At 34.9% G+C, this 22,158-nt stretch overlaps 1 protein-coding gene across 1 annotated transcript in view; it reads left to right on the forward strand.

The window, feature by feature from the left end:
• LOC131805956 (irregular chiasm C-roughest protein-like) overlaps positions 1–20,635 on the forward strand; it is a 30,772-nt gene extending 10,137 nt beyond the window's left edge. The window contains exons 2-4 of the mRNA XM_059129767.1: positions 3,192–3,387; positions 15,949–16,209; positions 20,373–20,635. Of these exons, the coding sequence (XP_058985750.1) occupies positions 3,192–3,387; positions 15,949–16,209; positions 20,373–20,577 (662 nt within the window). The 3' untranslated portion in view covers positions 20,578–20,635. The remainder of the gene's footprint in view (positions 1–3,191; positions 3,388–15,948; positions 16,210–20,372) is intronic.
• The last annotated feature ends 1,523 nt before the right edge of the window (positions 20,636–22,158 follow it).

The following is a 22,158-nucleotide window of genomic DNA, read 5'->3' on the forward strand; positions in this document are numbered from 1 at the left end:
AGCTTTACATATGATTCTAACATTATGTGCATTCAGTCTTTAAAAATTACTATTCTCTTAAATCAAAATCGCAAGGAGTCCCACGACATACACATAAGCATCTCTAAAAATACTTCTAAAATAAATTCGGTCCATTGATTGCCATAAAGGATTATATATGTGAAAATGTTCTTAAGGTGTTTTCTATAGAATACAGCGTCTGCATAAAATCTCGCTAAGATATGTAACTCACCAAAGTCTCCCCGTCCACACAAGACCTATGAAAAATTCGTCTGTTTTTGTAACCGGTTTTATGTCGGCCAAACTTAGACTATAGACGTATTCTTTTGCAACCCCTTGCCTCAGTATCACATATTTCTTTATTTCACATTCAATTAATATGAAATATGTTTTCTCTTTATCGGCTGAAGTTTTTTCGGTTCACTGTCTGACAAGGTCCATAGTCCATGACAGAGAGAGAGAAAGAGACCATTAAACGTAAAACATTGCTTCCTGTTTGAGCGTTAAATCATTGAAAATCTATGAACTTATTTCCCCGAGAACCCTTTGAGTGTGTCTGTGGGTAATTTATATTGTAATCTTATCAAAATTTCCATTAAGGATAATGGACATTTGTTTTTGAACCCTTTTGTCTGGAACAATACATTGGATCATCGCATGTGTTCATCTCTGTTGTTTTTTCTTTTTTATTTTCATTAGTGGTCAAACATATTTTTATGGGTTTTTTTGTTCATATTTTTTGGTGGTTAATTTTCTAGGGCATCTTTTGAGATGACCATCCTCCCCCTTTATTATTTATGCCTGACAACCATGAAATATGCTTAACAAACCATTTTACAAATGGGCACAAAAAGAAAGAAAAAAAAGAAACTTTTCGCTTTCTTTGGCATTTGTTAACTGACTCTGACCTTCAACAATAAAAATGACAAAGTATCCTTTTTTCCGACTGGCCGATGTACTGCCTGACCAGTAAAACTTTTTTTATTTGAGTATAAACCTAAGTAATCGGCCAATAAAATCAATAACGGATGTTGTTAAGAAATTTGTTTAAAGTCAAAACCGAATTGGTATCTCAAACACGAATTGCTTGCACAAGTATGATATTTCTCGATGCTTGCTGCTTTCTCACTGATTTCATAATCAGGTTTCCGCTCCAGACCGACCGCATTGCCACACGCCGCCACACCGGCATGATGTGGACACGTGTGTATGTGTCTTAATCAGCAAAATGAAACATCTACTCTAGGACATTCACTTGCTTGGAAAATCGGAATATAGATCCTAACCTACAGTCACAAATTCGTTGCTGTTGTTATTTTTATCCTCTCCACTTTCCCTGTTTCTTTTTTCTTTTTTTTTGTATTTTCCTTTTATGCTGCTGGGACAGGGTTTGCATTTCGATTTGATTTTCCGGTTAGGCAAAGGCCAGAAAAAAGGCAATGAATCTTGTGTTTAAACTAAAATCCATTGAGGACAAATAACTTGATTGTGTGTGTGTGCGTGTGAAAGGATGTATGTGTTGGTAAGTTGGTATGGAGCTTAGCCATAATACCTAACGACTCTTCCAGGTGATTGAGATTCATAATACGTTTGTAACAATTTTTACGGTCAAACGTTTTTTTTTTTTGGTTTCAACATTTTTTACTCCTCTTCGTTGGGAAGATGGAGAAAATCCCATAGCCATCCTTGTGTGTGTGTGCGTGTGTTTTGTTGTTTTCCATTTCAAAGTCCTTTTACCTTAGCTCTTTCATTTTTAGCGACAACATAATCTAAGAATTAGTTTTATAGCTTACTTTCTTTTTGAGCAAGGTTTTCCCCATTTTCTCCCCGTTACAACATTCTAATCTAGTATAAATGCCTCCTCTTATGTCCGAAATGTTTGATGAATTGCAAAATTGGAATTTTCATGGAGTGTTGAAGGAGCATAGCCCGAAAACGACCCTTTTTGAAAACCTCAAAGGCAAGCGGATGAAAGGAAAAGCCAAATAAGAAAAGAAACAGAAAAGGTCAAGGAATTTCATGGGAAATTTTCTCATATGCGTAACAAAAGAATGCCAAGGTTTGGGGGATTTCACGAAAAAAAGGTAGCGTTGAAGTGGTGGTATCTGGAAAATGTAGTTTGTAACATTTTAACAGGATGAAGTATGTCAGGGATAAGTTAGGGTTTTTTAAAAAAAAGAAGTTTGTAATTCCACTTCATAGTTGGGGTCATAGAAGCATGTAAGCCAATAATTGGTTGTTTGGAACCCCCAAAAATGTTACTCATTAGGATATAATAATAAAAATATAAAATTTACTTTCCCCTTGTAGTAAAAATATTATGACAAGTGATTAAATATCAGAGCAGAGATTTGCTCATTTTCACACGGCAACGAAACTTGCTCGCGAGTAAGATTGCTCGAAGAGTGAGTATCCTTTTATAGAGTCTCTCTCTCTCTTTACTCTTTTGGTTAAGCACTCTCGAGTGACTTCTTGTTGGAAAAATTGGAATGGGAGCAAAATAGCTCAAAATAGAAGAAGAGTGGAGAATATTTTATTTTCTGATTTGTGTGTGCATGTGTGTGTGATAGCAAACGGATTTTGATGTTGATGTGTACTGTAAAAGAAGGGAAAAAGAGTAGGAAGTGGGGTGTGATCTTGCAAGAAAAATACTTCTACATAGAAATACAACAACGGTATGACAAAAACTAATGGAGTGCTCGACGAGAGTTGAATCCGCTCGATGTCGAAAGAATTTTGCTCCCGCTGAAAAACGAGCAACATCGAAAAATTGAGTTTGCTCATTTTTTCGGCTCCCAGGAGCGCTCTCGCTCGAATTCGAGTGAGTTTCACTCTTTGTACAAATTCGAGCGAGTTTTTCGGAGGGGTGCAAAATTCGATCAAAAGTGCTTTACTTTCACAGTGTTTGCTAATAATCTTACTTGGCTTAGATTAAAATGTTTTGTACATATAATTAAGATTCATATTTTAACAGATAAACCTCTTTGCAAACTTAAGTGATTGTATAATTCTAATTATAAATTTAAAATTCCCAATAAAGAACGAAAAAAAAACAAAATACATTACAAGCATCTCCTGAATTTTTAATGGCACTGCCGTTTTTAAAACACTCTTTTGTTAATTTATTAAAAATGTCTCTTTTTTGGTTTACCATCACTCTTAGTTTTTACTTTCTTTTTCTCTCATTCCAGGATTGACTGTTCTCTCCTCAACAATTGCCGATGAATCTCTGGATACAAGAGAAAAATCAGATCTCACATTAAAGTGCCGTTTTACAGATCAATACGACGCCGATGATTTCACATTTTACTGGGCAAGATGGACAGCGAATCCGGCCCTCTTTGAAAATGTGGCCATTGGCGATGTCCAACTAAATTCAGGCTATAGGTAAGTACTTTTATTATTTCTCCTAACAATTTAATTTAATATTTAAAAGCCAACATCAGGGTAGTGTTTCAAACGAAAAAAAAATTAAATATGATTTTGTAATAACTTCATTGATAATTATTCAAAATTTAAAACAAAATTAAAAATGTATTGAAATATTTAGTTTTACCTAAATCACCTTCTTAAAATGGGAAAAATCGCAGTTGTTCTTTATAGAAGATATTTTTAAATACTAGGAAAATATATGGAGACGAAACGAGCGAAGCAGTAAACTTTGTTTAAGTTTGGGATGATAGGCTCACAGAATTCAATTACTAGACAAAAAATGTTTCCTCATTAGTAATTTTGGGCAAAATTAGGGCTCTTTTTGTTTTTATTTTTTTAAGGAAGATCATATATATCCTAGCCTATCTTAGTTTACTGACCCCAGCCTTTTCCATTTCGTTACATTCCAATGATTCTCGGAACTAAGTGACTTTGGAAATTAGAAATGAAAAACAAACAAAAAACATTGCACACTATAGTGATGCGATATTAAACTAAGGGGTGAATGGGGAATTAATGCAGGGGCATTGACACACCACAATATATTTAGATTTTCCATAGCATACTTTTAGGAAGTAAAAAAATATTATATTTTAATTGTGTGCGACGATGGGAATGGAATACTCTCTTGTGTTTTAAGTAACTAACTTGCTTTTAAAATATTTCACACTCTAAATCATGTTAGAGATTAAATTTTTGCCAAATACGTTGGCTTAAAAAAACCCGAATTGGACATTGCAGGGCCTTTAAGCAATTTTAATATTTTTCGAAAAAGTCTTTTGCTCTCGTCAAAAAAAAAATCTAAGCATTGGTCTCTAGCGTTAGGACTTTTGTCAAACCTAGGTGTGAGGATGTGTTCTACACCTTAAGAATCAAATTTTATTTTTTTTTTTTTTTTCTTAAGAATCAATTTTTTTTCATATATGGGGATTAATACAAAATATGGACCGAAATTGCAATTGTGGTTCAAAAGTTAAAATCAGGAGGTGGGGTCCGATTTGGCATGTAACACCTCCGAAACTATTCTTAAGAGAGAGCCTATAACAATTAGATGAAGAGAAGTGATTCTACCTAAGATTAATTTACAGCTGATTCTGGTGATATATTTGCTGAAAGGTTTGAAAACGTAAGAGAATGTCATATGGGACAGTACCTAAACTTGGACCCATATAACGCATTCTCAATATGTCTTGAATAATACAACAGCTGTGCCGAATTGCAAACCTGTGCATGAAATTCCATAGCCTCTTGGGCGGACAGGGTTAACTTGACTTTAAATGCTCTGTCGATTAATAATATATGCCATATTTCCGGATGGTGCTAAAGTAATGTCTTAATTTCTATAACCCCTACTTAATGGTATATAGATAGTATTAGAAATTCCAAAAACTCTCAACTGGATGACCTATGTGGAATCATTGAAATTTCGTCCAATTTTTAGAGATTCCCTTCAATGGACAAATGTTTAAGGTCCTTTTCCATTTTCCAACCTACGAATACAACCATCATAATTTTTATTTTTATGTTAGAGAACAACATTAAAAGACTTTATCAGATATGAAAACAATCAGCGAAACAGAAGCACAGTATTACGAAATAAAAAAAAAATTGTAACTTTATTTTTTATGTATTCACGACTATTTTACTGGAGTTTTACAAACAAAAGTGAAAAATTCGATCTTATAAAAAAAATTCTATTGTTGACACAAAATACTGCATTTCGACATAGTGTACGTATGTTTTTTTTGGTCTTTTTAGATCTGATATTTTTTTTTGTGTGTGTTTTTTTACTAGTATCTGTCTTTTAATATTTACTACATTTCCGCCTATAGTTCCACCACGCCAAGTAAACTTTTCGAAAAAAAGAAATTAAATTTTGTTATTGGTGATACAAAATGTTTAATTTTGACACACTGTGTCGTGCATCTGTTTTACCAAATATTCTTAAACCTGATGATACTTTTTGATAATTTTCCTTTAACTATCATCTGACTTCTTTGTCTCTCTCTTTGAGTTAAAAGACACCTGCTCATTTCAAATATACTGCTTAAAAGTCTTAACAATTTAATTCCTGTTGGACTCACATACCAGATGTTTTCAATAATATTTCCTATTTATAATTTATAAAATATATTATTGTGTGCATTTTTCTCAGAAATCCTAGATATTTTCTTTATGATTATGTTACGTAGCATGGAATTGAAATAAGTTTTTCATGCCATTCATTAAAACACTTCATTTGCTGTTGGTCATTCGAAATAGCTGTTTGAAGAGAGAAAATATGATGCATATTTTTAGGTTTTTGCATATATAAAGCATATCTCTGTGGTACGGTTTTGATGAACAACAACAACAAAATAAAAAAACAAGAACATAAAGAAAGAAGAAAATAGAATTTATTTCGTTCTCACCCAGTAAGATATGCATAAATATTTCAACAAAAGTAACAATCCTTTGGGATGGCAAATGATATAGAGACGCTAACGGGGTGTACTCGAGACGAGGAGTCTACTTATTTATGTTATTTATTTATGCTTATCCCCAATAGCGAGTAAATAATACTTGGACCAGAGCAACAACAATGCATCTTTGCCATGGTTAGCACAACCGAATGCAAGGACTTAAGTGCAAGAAACCACTGCTACCGAGTCTCAGAGCAGTGCAGTTTGTGCAATGAAGTTTTGCTCGCAACGCACACAGACAAACAATCACACCAAATAAGTAGCACAGACAGAAATCCGGCTTCTAAATGCTACTCTAGTCCCAGAGTCCTTAAGGGATTTTTGTACCAACAAAACAAAAGAAAATAAAAAAATAAAATAAAATAAAAAAACTCACAACAAAACAAAAACCAAATAATGCCTGAACTAGGATTCGTTTCGCTAAAATGTAGCCAGTCAAGCAAGCATTGGCAGGCAACGCTCAGTCATGTACATATTATGATAAACGTTACTAAATGAGCATTTTCCCCAAGCAGCGACTCGCTGGTGAAACCTCAGTTGTATGGATTGCAGTCTCCATTCGCCTTTTTTTTCTGAGCTTTGCAGGTTGTCTTGTTTTTTTTTTCTGATGTTGTGTTCTATGGTTTGTGGATGGGAAATGATGAAGACAAGTCGTGGTTGGTGGTGGATAGGTTGGTAGTAGGATGGTAGGATGGGGAGAAGCGTTTGAAATAAAACGCTTACATTCACATAAATTGCATTTTTTTTTTTTGTATTGAGTGTTAAGAAGTTTTATGAGTAAATAAAATGATTTTAGTGCAATATTGATATAAACCATAAAACAGGAGCACAGCGAGAGAAATGAGTGCGGAACATAAAAAAGCAAACAATCATTGTTTTTCACTTGGCGAGCTGGAGAGCTGCGTTTTTTTGTCTGTCCCTGTAAAAAATGGATTTACTTTAATGTCGAGTAAAGGAAGTACTGCATCATTTGACTGATCTCAGGGGGCAGAAAGATGTAGAAGCTCCATATAAAATTGATGAGTAAATTGTCTTGCCATCGCACATTTTTTATGATAGACATTATTCATTGATAATAATGGTGCATTTTTATTTTCACCAAGAAGAGGATTATGTTTAAATCCTTTGCAATAAGTCATTTTCGGGTCATTAAAATATCTACACGAATTTTTATTGTATTTTTGATTGGGGGAAAATTGAAAATATTTTTAATGTTTTTTAGGGACTTTTTTCTTCTTTGACTTTTTTACTTTAAAAAGTTTATTGGGACACCTAGTTACAGAATCAATTACCAAGAGTCCATTTTTACAAATAATAATCGCACTCGAATAAATTTTACTTATGAATTTAATGCCTGGGATAGTTATATGTAGTAATTGGTTGAATCAAATTCAATACCAAACAGGCTCCCACTCCGTATTTTTGAAAGACTCCGACTCCTTAAACAATGTCCAATTTATTTTTTGAAAAAAAAAAAAAAAAAAAAACAAGAAAACATATAAGTCCTGAACCTCCAGTCCCTATATCTTTATATAATAACAATTCAAACTGACAAATGAACGGCAAAAATTAAATTATTTTGTTTTCTGTTGCAATCGTCTTCGAAATGCCAGAATTATATCCCATTACATGGGATTGGAACCGAATAGTTTTGTAAATATTTGAAATTTTCGGCAGGGCTAAATTATATCCTCTGAGAACCTGACTCCGAAATGTAAGGTAATTTGGTCAAAAATGCATCTTAAATCAAATAGTGAACCTGCATTGACATTATTTCGTAATATCAAGGGGAATACTGAAAATCGGAAGGCAGCTCATTTTCCTAAACAACGTTTTCCACGTTGCACGGATTTGGTTGTTTTCACTCGGGAGCGAAACTTGCTCGCGAGCAAGATTGCTCGAAGAATGGGAGATTTTACGCAGTCTACTCTTCACTCTTGTGTTTCGTGAGACAGTGCTCCTGAATTACTCCTATTTGAAAAATGAGCGTGGGAGCAGAAGGAAGAAGGATAGAAAACACATATACATAGAAATACAACAACGATATGACAAAAACTACAAGAGTAGAATCGACTCGATTTTGAAAGAATATTGTTCCCAGTCAAAAACGAGGAAAACAGGCTCTCTCCTATTCGAGTGACATCGAAAAATTGAGTTTGTTCAATTTTTTTCTGCTCCCAGAAGAGATCTCGCTCCAATTCCAATAAATGCCACTCCTTGTTCAATTCGAACGAATTTTTCGTTGGTCTGATAGGTCATGAAGACTCCGATGAATATTTTGAAGTAATACAAAGGAAATGATAACCTCGAAGTAGAGGATATAAATTAGTGTAAATTTTAGATATTTTATTCGTGTTTTAGTCATTTTCTAAGGCTTGGAGATAGCTCTTTAAGAGTGAAGTCAACTCTTGATTCTACAATTTTTGAAGTGATTTAATTTTTAAAGCCTTTCAGAATTTTTCTATACCCGATTGGAAACGTGTCAATCTCTTCCACAGGAAAATTAATTTCACATTAGTTTATACTCCTCATTAAATATAAAAAATACTATTACCCGAAGTCGAGCCAATTTATTCCACTGCGACTACGACAATTGTTCGACTCCATTCTCGAAACCCTTGATACCAGGGTTTCAAATAAAAATATTGGAGATCCTTAATTTTTTTCTTATGTTGCATATACGAATATCATAACAACACCCGCTTTTTTCCCCTAGTTATCCTCTTCTATCTAGTTATCCTGACACTACTGTATATATACATATTTATTTCAACGAATATCCTATTTGTTTTATATTCGTTTTCGGTTTATAATCACTGCAAGGCAATTTTTGTTTCAAATTTCATTTTGGACATTTTAATCACTGGAACCATCACTAAATGGGGCAAACAATTTCCAACTCAAATGTGTTGTAGGCTTTCACTTGGACTGAAATGTGATGCTCTTCATTTTTTTGTTTTTGCATGTTACCATGAACTCAATATGTGCTTTGTGTTTTTGTTGTTGCCAGTCCTCTTATAATTAAGTTCTTAAGCACTTGTTGTTTTTGTTGTTATTGTTGAGCTAAAAGGGGGAACCCATTAATACATTGGCAGAAGGAAGGACAATGCAAAAGAATGCAAAAACACAACAGAGCAACAACAACAACAACACAAAAAACGCCCCGTTGTACTTGAATAAACTTTAATTTGGTTTCGAGCTTTTGCTGCTTCTGGTGTTATTGTTATCCCTACACACATACAAACACACACATATGTACATAACCTCATTCATTCATGGCTCATCTCATGTCAGCCACAAACAATACCCTAAACGTTTCTTATTGTCCATAAGTGGGCTCTGTTTGTTGCTGCTACAAAAGCCAAAGCTGAGAAGAACAAAATAACAATCGACCACAAAAATGTAGCATACATTGAGGCTGGCTGCAATTCACTTGTGTTGGTTATTGGCATTCCTCTGCTTTCTTGATGGTGGCAAGGTGGGTAGTGCTACCGCACTGCTGTTGCTTCTGATGAGGTTCCGTTTTTAGTTACCGTCGTCGTTGTTGTTGTTAAAGCCTTTATGTGCACCGGAATATCCTTGGTGTTCAACTCCGACTATTATTGCCATTACTGCCATTGCCAGTGCATGCATGGTTTCCTTTGTTAGCAGCATTGTGTGTCCATGACAAGAAACAACTCGTCATTTCAGATTGGCGAAAAAGAGTTGCTGCTGCTGCTACTAACCCTAGCATGAAGAGCACAAAGCAGAAGCTTGAGTACCATAGACACGTAGTTGGAAACCTGAGAAAAAGTGCTGCAACAAAACGAATAAAACAAAATAATTTCATTGCAATACAACAACAAAATAAATACTCTGTTATACATATAAAACATAAGCATCCAAGAGCACACAGACACACACGAACACACATGCATACGAACATACACACAAATATGCTTACACATGTTTTATACAAACAAGAAAAAGCACCGGAGCTTGAATGAAGGAGAAACATCAGCAAAAGAAGGACAAGTATTTTAACAAGCTGAATGCAATGCAAAAACAAGAAAAAAATCAAGCATATCTGGAAATGAAAGTGCACCCACTACCATGCTCACACACACACCTACATATAATGCACCCATTAGCCAAGAACCATCATCTATACCTGCATTATGCACTTCAGGAACAAGTTGCAATTGTTGCTGTTTTTTTTTTTACAATTTTTTTTACGTTGCAATAACATATCACACACATTCTGCCTTACAAGCGTGTGAAGTGAATATGATTTCGGCATTTTGAAAAAAGGTAAATGTAGAGCAAATCGCTTCAATATTAAAGTGCAAGAAAGTAAGAATACTCCTAGGACAGGTGGGGGCTCCATATTCCCAGTTTTGACCATGCTGCCAGTACATGTCACATAAAAGCCTTTCTCACACACACACATACACTTGCTCTCACTTAAACACTTACATTGCAATCAGCCACTCAATGGAAAATTGCATCACACATTTTCACTCTGATTCAGATACAACGCCCAGACAAGATAACTAACATTGGCTTTAACAACTAGTCGTGTCGCACAAATTGTTGTCTTAGCCCCCCAAGAAGCGAGAGAGAGAGAGAGAGAGAGATCACCAGAATAGGTAGATCAGCAAACGGTATTGGGATTGCATTTTTACGGAGGACATCACATGCCAGGAAGTTGATATTTCTTTTTCAATACTGACCAGTAAATTTCATTTCTGATCTGAGTTTGCCTAGATCTGCTGAAAACACACATGAATAGATGGGTTGACGTCTTGGGGAAGGTTTGCAATAAGTTTTTGGTTTTGGAGGAAACCACTATCTAGGAAACCAATACGATTACGATTTCGAACGACTATATTAAGACCCTCAGTCAATTTAAATATTTTTGGAGTAAGCAACTTGTATTGTTCCTTTGAATCATACTTTATCCAATATATTTTCATTTTTTTAGCAGCAACATTTAAGCTTTTAACACAACAGATGTAAATAGGCAAAAGTTCTCTACTTTCTATATTTTTCGAAGAAATAACTATCCGAACTTGACTGTTTTCTCTTACGTTATAATTATTGTGGTCGGTACTGTATTCTTAAACTAGCGTCAAATGCATTACGTAATTTACGACCAGACTAAAGTATTGAAGTCACTTCTGATGTATGGATGTATGTGTGTTTGTTTGTATGTACAAGGTAGCCATTCATGGCCAACCAAATCAATATTAACCAAGGACAAGATACTTGATTATCAACAACTACAGGAACAGGATGATGTGCAGTGATGCATTGCCTGTGGCGACTGTCCTGTTTATACTATTTATATGTATGTACGTATGTATACCATATACATATATGGAATCTTACTTCTATTCCATACTCTATTTTTAATATATTGCCTTGTACTGGCCAAAGCAATCAATTAAATGAATATCTTAGCACACTACCCAGTATCTGTCCAGTTATATACCATCGATGCATGCGTAAGGACATTGAAAGATATATGTATGTATGCGTGTGTGTGTGCGTCCTTGTTTGTAATAATTGCTTAAACAATTTATTAGGAATTCTTCTTAAATGAATTCTATAAATTACCCTTCTGCTCGATACACCACACTCATATTTTATCTAGAATTTGTTGTAAAATATTCAATCAATTCTCTTTAAGGCATCTTTAGTTGAAAAAATAGAAAAAAAAAAAAAACAGAAAACAAATAGAATTGCATGGATATAAATTGAGCTCGGGCGAGGGACGTTTGAAAAGTTCGAAAAATGCCCACATTTTGTTAAGGGTAAACGTAATGGAAGAGCGACATGTTAATATGGGATCGAAAAACTAATGGTAAATCTAAATGGCAACCCTTCTGAGTTACCATTTTTTAATAAATAAAAGCTGGCAATTGTTCTACTAAGCCTTACCCGCCCAAATTTGGGTAGGATAGAGTTTTTAAAGATTTCGTCATTGCCCACCATTTTGGTTTCCTTTCCCTATATTATTCGGTACAAGACGCGTTTCTAGTAAAAAAAATACCAAAACTTGTAAATTTCTCTGAAATAGATATTTCAAAAAAAGGAAACAAAATTTTAATGTAATAGACTCATAAGATCAAGTGTTGGGTGGAGTCCCTTTGTTAAAATTTAAATGGAATTACATCCTTGTAATAACAGCCCTCTTCATAATTTTTCATTTATTTTTTCAAATAAAAAATTTTAGTTGTAAATTGGAAACCACATAAAAATAACACAATTTACAAAATGTAAATAGACAATTTATTTATTTTTTATCTTAAATGCCAACTCAACATAAATTACATGTATCGTTGAAAGGCATGGGTATATCCGAATTGTGACAAACATTACCAGTAATGGGTAAATGCCAAACTGATTGTCAGTGGTCTGTGAACGACCTTAAGAGATAAATGCACATCAATTAATTTATATTTATGTCACAAGAAAGAATTGGTTATACATCCAATTCTGCAACTCTATATTATGTGAGTTTGCTAGAATGTCAAGACACTTTTTCCACAACTACCAGTAGCATTTTTTATAGCATACTTCTAGACGTTCCTCAGAAATTTTAATCTAAAAAAACGCTTTATGAGTAATGTTTAGCATTCTATAATGTACCCTTACTTTTAATTGTAAAAATTTTTGGGAGCTCCTTAAAGTATGTTGTAAAAAAGTAAATATAAAATATATAAATGTCACTTTACATATGACTCTAACATAATGTGTATTCGGGCCTTATGAGATTCGCCCAATATCATTGCATTTGGTGTAGGATGCATTCGGTTATTAATTGTGGAAATTTTTATTTTGCCATGCCTCATAGAAATGAAAACAAATTGCATTTACGTCGATGTTTCTACTTCGTCGTCGTCCAAAATTTGTTTAGATGTGATGAAAAGTCTCTCTAAAATATTACTTACAATTCAAATTCAATGCACAAACTAATTGCTGCTCTAGCATAACAAGATAATATTTTTAAGGACTGTTCGAGGACTTGCATAAATCTGGCCAAGGAGTTGATGAGTTGAACATGAGTTGAGATGAACACAGAAAAAATGTTATCTGAGTTGTTCAGCTGATTTAGAGCGGACAATGTCGAGAGAGGCTCATATTGTGTGAGGATGTGTAACTCTTCTTTCATCGAATCGAATTTTGCCAGGACAAAAATCTAAAAGGTGGCATCTTAAAACTAGGTTAAACATCATGTGAGGGTCATTCAAAGTTGACTCACTTTTTTACATATATCTTTTTTTTTACTCAATTTGTCTCTTAGAGCAAACTCTCACTCTATTTCGAGCAAATCCGCTTCCACTCTAACTGTCAACCGGGAGTGACTCGGGAACGCTTCCGCACAAAAGACCGAAGAGTAAACTCCTCTATATAAAACTCCCGAGTGAAAATTAACAAATCCGTGCTCTGTACAGTAATAATAAGACACCCTAAGGCCTTTTAAATTGGAGATCACAGATGTTGCCTAAAAGTATTTTCCAAATATTCTGAACGTAATCTGGAAATCACTCTAGCTTTCGAACGAAATGAAGAATGTTGATAAGATTTTTCCCTAATGTTTATTATGTCTGCAGGACTTTGGTATGGAAAATGGGTCATGTAGGTCTACATTTTGGTATAGCCCCCATAAAATGGTACCTCCCTTTTTTCGGTATTTTTGTGATTTAAGCAACATTATTTACCGGAAATGTTTTAAATTTGGTATTTGAAGTTCGTAATAAATACTATAGCCTATGACAGAAAATTGTCTGTGCAGGTCCACGTCTTCGTATAGCCCTCATATAACGGTAGCTCCCGATATTCGGTATTTGGACAATTTTAGCGACATTATTCACCGAAATTAGCATTTGAATATCGTAATGGCTTATGGCATATAACTCGTTTGCATTTTCATAAAAGCCAAAATGTATTATCGCAAGCCAGAATGGGTGATAGTACAAGATCCTTGCCAGACATTGTCAATATAGGAGTAGGTTTTCGGACCTTGATTCTTATTCTGTGAAAATTTGATTTGGTAAATATTTTCTTTATACATTCGAAATTTCCCTCATTTTTGTTATAGTTTTCATTTTATATTTTCACAGAACAAAAATGAAGCCCCAGATTCATCAACTTTTATTCCTACCCATCAAATTTCTGGACATTTAAGAAATTCTCATTCATCGTTCTGCCAAACATCCTGAAATTTTCTCCCGAACAGTCCTTAACAAATTCCATTATATATTAAAAGAAACTGGAAAAAATCACAGAATAAAATCAACATCAAATATAAATTTTGCAAGAAAATGTCGAGTGCAAATATCAGAAAACTTTTATTCATATGAATTTCCATTCGTATAATAAATCGAAAAATAACACAGAAAAAAAAAAACGAAAACGAAATACCGAAGAATATTCTGGTAATTGAAATAGTAGTGTGTCCATTCTTTTATTGGAAAATTAACAACATTTTCACATGGTATGGATATAATTGAATAAATCTCTGAAGATGCTGAAGATGTATCTTTGGAATTTGCTTTTTTTTTCGATTAAGTCAAAAAAAAAGAAGGAAAAATTGTGGATTGCTTTAATTGATGTATGTCAGGCATTCGAAATGAATTGTGATTTAATGGAATGAAATAATAGCTTGTTGGACTTGTTAAGATAAGAAATTTTTAAAATCTCCAGAATGTGATGTAAGTGTTGCTCTTTTGTTTTGCTCTCAAAAGCCATATTTCCTGTTCTTTTAAACGCTAATTGTTATGACCATATTATTGAGATTTATTAACTTAAAACCGCCTGAAAGTATGCCTCACTAAGAGTGATTTCCTTAAAAATATGCTTCCGTGCCTGCCAGCCTGGATGACTAGGCGCTGTGTTATTATGGTTGCCATAGCTTCATTTTAATGCGATTAAAAATTAATATTGTTATCAAGAAAGTAAAAAAAAAACGGCAAACAGTCTATTTTTCCGGACCTCATCTCCCGTTTCATGCGCGGTGAAGTGAATGGCAATTAGCTTCATTAACATTGTTGCCTGCTCCCACCATACCTTCTTCTTTTTCTCTATGGGTGTTGTTGTTGTTATTCTAATATTAGAGAGAGAGAGAGAGAGACAGAAAAAACATCACCATGGCCTGGGAGAAAAATGAAAGGAAATAACAAAACGCCCGAAAGAACACAAAAAAAAAAACAGAACTTTCAAGGACACTTGAAATATCTGTGCACATTAACGTTTGTGCTTTTGCGCTTTTCTGCGAAATACAGCTTCCTCTTCTAAACGGTTTCTAAGGTGACTGGCAAGGTAATTTAAGAAGTTTTTTCCTTTGCTTGTTATAGGTCTACACAGATGGTCATTTTTTCCTTGACGTCGGCGGTGGGGGGTAGCGCACGGGGTATCACACTAAGACATATTACATTTAAGAAGCTCAAATTATCAGGCAATACCTTTGGACCGGTTCTTCGATCGTAATTTGTCAATTAGCGATTGCTGTTATGCTGTTTTCTGCTTACACAGCAATAATAATAATCGCCGTTACTTGGCTACAAACTGCCAAAAAGAAAGCGGGAATAAGAAAATTAATGGAATATTTATGCTATTCGTTATATATTTTTGGAGAAATTTTGAAGAAAATATTTCAATTAAGTTGAATTCCTTACAAATTAGTTGGGCGAACCGAAAACATGAAGATATTCGATTCATCCTTTCGCCTTGGCTCCGTGCGGCTAGGAAGAGAGTTGTTTTAATTAAATTGAAATGGAATCACGATTTGCTCCAAATGGTTGTTCCTTACCAATTTCTCGTTTCTCATTCTTCGTTTTCGTCTTTGCCCACCTTTATGTTTAACATTTTCAATTATCCTTATCTACCTTGCACGTGGAATGTCTTGTTTTCCCAGTGCATTTGTCGGTGTGTAGTGGTCGCCATTGGAGATGGTGGTGTTTGTTGTTGATGTTGGCTTTAAATAGCAGTTTGATTTTTAACAGATTTCCCTTTTTGGTATGCCCATGTCTTTTCATCTACATTTTTTCCATTTCCATTTTCATTGCAGGCTTGATTTTCGTCCTAAAAGCGGCATTTACGATCTACAAATTAAAAATGCCTCCTACGCCCGTGACAATGGCCGCTTCGAGTGTCGCATTAAGGCCAAAGGCACAGGTGCCGATGTGCATCAGGAATTTTACAATTTAACTGTGCTTACGCCGCCACATCCGCCTGTCATATCGCCCGGCAATATAGCCGTTGCCACCGAAGATAAAACCATGAAATTGACATGCAGTAGTATTGGTGGTTCGCCCGATCCAACGATAACGTAAGTATACACTCGCAACATTTTTACAGCTGGACATTTTTGCATCCTCCGAGCTGCAAGGCCTGCAATTGTGTCGGTTTATATTAAGTCGTCGTGGTCATTTAATTGAAATAAAAGTCCTGCCAACCGATCGACTGACCGACCAACCATGGAGATGGTGTTTTGCTTTATGCTTCATTCGGTAGCTGTGAGCCACTCATTGAAAGCCAGAAATGGGTCCCGAGTCTGCCGTTACATGTATATTTTATGAGCTTCTTGAAAGCATTTGTGTCTTCTCGACTTAAACAGCGTTCGGTTTTCCATTTTCTTTGCCACGTTTTCTCGTTGTCTTTTGGCCCGTTATATGTGGGCCGGGATAAACCTTACGCACGCACACGCACACGCACGCTCTACGTGCCATTTTAATTTACGCCGTAAACCGAGAATGAGAATATAATAAAAATTAAAAAATAAGACAAACAACGACAAAAGAAATTACATTGCATAATAAATTTGGCACTTAATTCCCTTATGATGACAGCAATGCTATCCGCTATCCGCCATCCGAAAAGTGTGATATTAAATAAATGGCATAAATTTCGTTTCGTTTCATTACCACAACTACTACTCGGAACAGAAAAGAAAACAGCAGATATTATGACGAGCGGAATCCATGTCTAACAGGGATCGGAGGCACTACACAAAAGGAAGTGCAAAATAAATACACATGTCAGTGTCTCTGTGTGTGTGAGTGTGGGATATTAAAAAGATATCCAGAATTTAAGATGAAAATAATGAGAAAAATGGAAAAGAAAATGTGATGATGCAAGGGGATGTGATTGATACGGACAGAGAGAATTGTATTAAAGTTGGAAAGTAACTGCAATTAAATCCTTTACATAAGAACTATATGAATACATATATAAAAAAGTAACTGACGGGAAAATCATCAACGTCTAGCCTGATTGATATGATATATGACGCAACATTACATAAATGCCAGTTTCCACATCGGGTTAGAGTCACATGTAAAGTGATTTGTTTACGTTTTATAATAAATTTTTTTGCGGTACGGGTGAGATAAAAAACAGCAACAAAGTCAAACGCCATAATTTTTAATTTTTTTTTTTTTTAATTTTATTGAATGAAAGCAAACAACGTCAGAAATAGCATAAAATTTTAGAATAAGTTTCGATTTGTTCGAATTTGTCACGAATTGGCACGAATGGACAATTAAACCGTCACACGCTGCCCAAATGTTGCTCTGCGGAATTTTGGCCCATTCCCGGCGAAGCGCTTGCTTGAGGTGATCCACACTTTGGTAATTTTTAGTGCCAACCGGAGATTTTGGTGGCCAATGTGTGCTCGAAATGAAGCGAGGAACCTTGGAATGTCCAAGGTCTGCGGCCAAAATGTTTGTGTGTCCAAGGCTTTCACACACTCTTCAGAATATTTTCGCGATAATAATCGGCATTTATTCTGATGCCATGGTCGATTAATACGAGCGGAGAGCGACCATCGGCTGTTATGGCGGCTCACACCATCACCATGGCCGGCGCTTGAGTTCTAGTGTCCAACCGACGGTGCACATTATCAGCTGACTTCTTTGGCAAGTAAACACGATCATTTTGTTTGTTTACAACCTGCTGGACAACAAATGTTTTCTCATTCCGCAGTTCACCACTTTCGGCCAAGCGAAGCAACTCCTTAACTCTTTTGAGTCTATTTTCTTTCTGTTGCGGTGATAGTTCTTGCACTTTTTGGAATTTCAATGGCTTTACCCGAGCTCATTTTTCAATATTTGCCGAATAGAATATTGCGATTTGTTCAGCTCACGAGCCATTTTACGGCCACTGCGACGCGGGTTTCGATTAAGTCGCTCCTTTACTTTTCGAACCATTTCTGCTGATGTTGCTGTTTTCTTCCATCCACTTCCTTGACGTCGGGCTACGCAACCAGTATCACGGTAACGAGTGATGGTACGAGACACAAAAGATTTATTCTCATTTAAATGCTGGAGTGCTCTAGCGAAAGCCACTTTTGGTTTTCTAGTCAAATATAAAAAAATCACACTATCACGCTTGAATTCCATCACGAATAACTTTTTTTCTGGAAAATTCTCACCAAAATATAATGAGATGTAACTGGAATAATTTTAACAGCTGTCGGACGTTGGTTGCAGTTTTTTCATCTCGTCCTGTAATTTTTGAAAATAAAAGTGAAAAAAAAATAAGTTTGATGGAGAACATTTACGTCTTCTTCGTTATTCTTTAAAGATAATAGTGTGTGTCTCGTGTTTTTGTTTCAATAATATCGATTTTGGACGAATAATAACAGATTCTAGTTTTTTCACACTCTCATAAGTATTTTACCCTCCTATAATATACATTTCAAATTAAATTTAACCCGTTTGTAAAAAAGAACCAAAACAGCCACAGAGAGTTAAAATTCCAAACATATATTTTCGTGGCATTGTTTTTTTATTTTATTTATTTATTATTTTTTTTTTTTTTTTGATATTGTCAAACATAATTTCTTGAAAAAAGCTTTAAAAGGAACATTTGAAAAAGATCTGAATATGAGGAAACTGTCAAAATTTCGATGACATCTATCATCTATTTATACTTCCTCGAAGGATCATTTCCGTGTAATTATTTAATTATTTTTGCATGATACACCTTCTTCATGTCTTAAATCCAAAGCAAGATATATTTAAATATCTCCGGGTAACCTTTAAAATATCATTCAGCTAAATTTTTCTTGAAAAGGTCAACTTGTCACATTTAAATTTATTTTTCAACTTTCTTGCTTGCCTTTCGTATTTTTTCTCCCCCTTTGTTCCCTAACTACAATCTGCCAAGAAATGTCTTAGGTGTCAGCCCTCCTCCCAAGTTTCTCAAAAATTCTGTGCAATTAATGTAGATAACTTCATATTTTGTATCCTTTTTGGTTGCTGTCCGTCTATGCTTTGCATTACATAGTTTTATAATGACCTTTAATAATTGCTAAAAGTTTTCCCAGTAGTTCTTCCTTTTGCACTCCTTGTGTTTTTTTTTTTTTTTATAGAATGGTAAACTGTTGCTGTAAAGTCATTAACAAACTAAAGTTTCATATCACTCCGAATGGCAGCGTCGGCGACGGCCAGCGCAAAGGGTTTAAATTCAATTTTAATATTAGTTTAGAGTCACAAGTCCTTTCTCCTCGACATCGCTACGACCGACTGCATTTAAAAGGACAATTAGATTTCATTTAGCGAAAACTACTGAGCGAGAGAGAAAAAAGAACAATTTAAAATTATGCTCAACGGAAGTGTCCAAAAAATTTGAAGCAGCACAAAGCGCTCAATGTTTGCCAAAATAAAGAACAGAAAAAAAACGGCGTTGCTGATTTTCCCTTTTTCCTGCATTTCCTTTGCCAACAAAAACAACAGCAGCAGTAAGATGTGTTGCAACAAAAACAAAGTTACACCAAAAAGAACTTTAAAACCAAACCACATACTCTTGTGTGTTTGTCCGCCACACACACACAGACACACACTCTCGCTTACATATTTGCAAACAAATATTCTGGCAGAAAATAGGGGGATAAATACTAAATGAAGAGAGACACCAAAACAAATGGAAAATACAAATAAACCCGAATGATGCCACTTAACGATATCAGCGCACACAAAAAAAACAAGAAGCAGTACATACATACAATAACATTAACGAGCAAAACAACAACAAGAAGTACAACTATTTCGGCAGCCAGTGATGATGATAAAGTATCCACTTGCAGGCTGGCTAACAGTCAGACACAACATATACGGCACATTCTCGGGAGGCAAACATCAGCCGTGGCCATACCATTAGTTCCATGAGTGCCGGCCACCCATGTCCAACACTCCCAAACACTATCAAAGCAACAAAAATCCTGTTATGTTGTAGTTGTAACATTTTTGTTGTTGCCATTATCCGTGGCAGTGTTGTTCGGCGGTCCAAACGACGAAGCGGCCATGTAAAATCATTGAAAAAAAGATACGAAATAATTTTTCATGTTTTTGTTTCATTTCCGTTTCACGTATCTCTATCTTTACGTTTATTTTTTGTCGGCCTTTTTTGGCTAACGCTCTCTGTTCCCGTTTCTTATTGTTATTTTTTCTCATTCCTCTTCTTCTTTTTCTTTTCTTTTTTCATGTACAGCTGGTATCGCGAAGGCAGCAATGCAATGCTGCAAACTGAGGTACTCAAAGGAGGCTCAAAGGATCAACCCACCAATGCAACGTTAACCATTGTGCCACGTCGCGAGGACGATGCTGCCAAATACAAATGTGTTGTTTGGAATCGTGCCATGAACGAGGGCGAACGTTTGGAAGCCACAGCCACGTTAAATGTTAATTGTAAGTAAACTTTTTATGTTATTCTCTTCTTCGTGGTGGGTTGGCTATTTCATTTTCAGCGGGGGTTTTGGCCAACATTTGCCATGATTTTTTTTTTGATACATTTATCAAAAATATTTAAATTTTATTTCAAGGAAGGATATGTTATGTCCAGAAAACAATTCGAATCATTCCCATTGAAAAACTGAGCCTCTTCGTCTTTAGAAGTCAATTTGTAGAACATCCAACACAGCTTTATTAAAAAATGAAATAAATAAATAAATAATTGCTGTACATACATGCATATATATATATATATATATATATATATATATATATATATATATATATATATATATATATATATATATATATATATATATATATATATATATATATATATATGCATGTATATATATATATGTGTGTGTACAAAACTCAAAACTCTTATATACTTCTGTTATTAGCTACCTAATTATCCTTTTACGTTCTATCTTTTGAATGTGCGGTCGAAGAGTAGAAAACTTCCACACTTTGTTTTGTTATTTCATTTGTTTTCCCATGACACTGTTCCCCACCTCCGCCAAACAGTCCATGGCCACATTTCGAAATTAAAAATCATGTCCATGAGTTAACGTTACATTTAAATCCATTTAGAGGTTGCGCCCAATAATCATTGTTCTACACCAACACACACACACACGTTAGCTAATTATAAATACCCTTCAGAAAAAAAGAGTAGTACCGCAGTGCTGCTCGAGTACTCGCCAAGCGATACCGACCACTCGCTCTTCATTTCCCCGTTAACGGTAAGAGCTGCTGACTTTTACACTGGACTGTCGTGTGAAAGTCAGTACTCGCTTTTGCAGCGCTCTGTGAGGGGTGAGCGACTGCTGAATTTTGCATCAGTCGCCATTGAAAGAAAGTAACTGAACATACTGCACGAACGAAATTATTCGCATTGCCATTGCGAATAATTAAAAGAATGAAAGACAGATTTTGTTTTCATTCAGCTATTTTTATTTCAAAACAATATTAAATTACAAAATAGAAATTAAGTAAAATATATATAAAAATATAAGTAAAATATATATATAACTTGGAAGTTTGCACAATATTTAAAGAATCTTCTGCTGTATTATTTTCGCAGGTGACGCTGCTTTCACAAATATTTTTTTCCACTTTTTCAACTTCTTCTACTTTTTCCACATTAAATAGTATTTGTTCATAAATAGATTTTTGTTTTAATACTCTGCGTTCAAAGGTACGCTTATTCATTTTTTACATACACTTTCTTTTCTTTTTCACTTAAAAAAAAAAAACAAATATTTTACTTGCAAGTCCACACAATGCACAAAACACAAATCATAAATAAGCATAATCAGATGCTGACAGTGTTACCAATATATGCGATTAAAAAAAAAAACAGTGCAGCACTTGCGAGTAGTCAAGCAGTACTCGCCGCCTACAACCATTGATACTACTGACTTTTTCATCAGTGTAGCACCACTCGCAGTTCATCAATACCTCCACCGTTTTCTGCAGGGTAGTTACATTCCTATCATTCATGCCATACCCCATATATATGCATAGGTGATAAAAACAGTAAA

Source organism: Musca domestica, unplaced genomic scaffold, assembly GCF_030504385.1.
Source record: "Musca domestica strain aabys unplaced genomic scaffold, Musca_domestica.polishedcontigs.V.1.1 68, whole genome shotgun sequence".
Classification (NCBI taxonomy): domain Eukaryota; kingdom Metazoa; phylum Arthropoda; class Insecta; order Diptera; family Muscidae; genus Musca; species Musca domestica.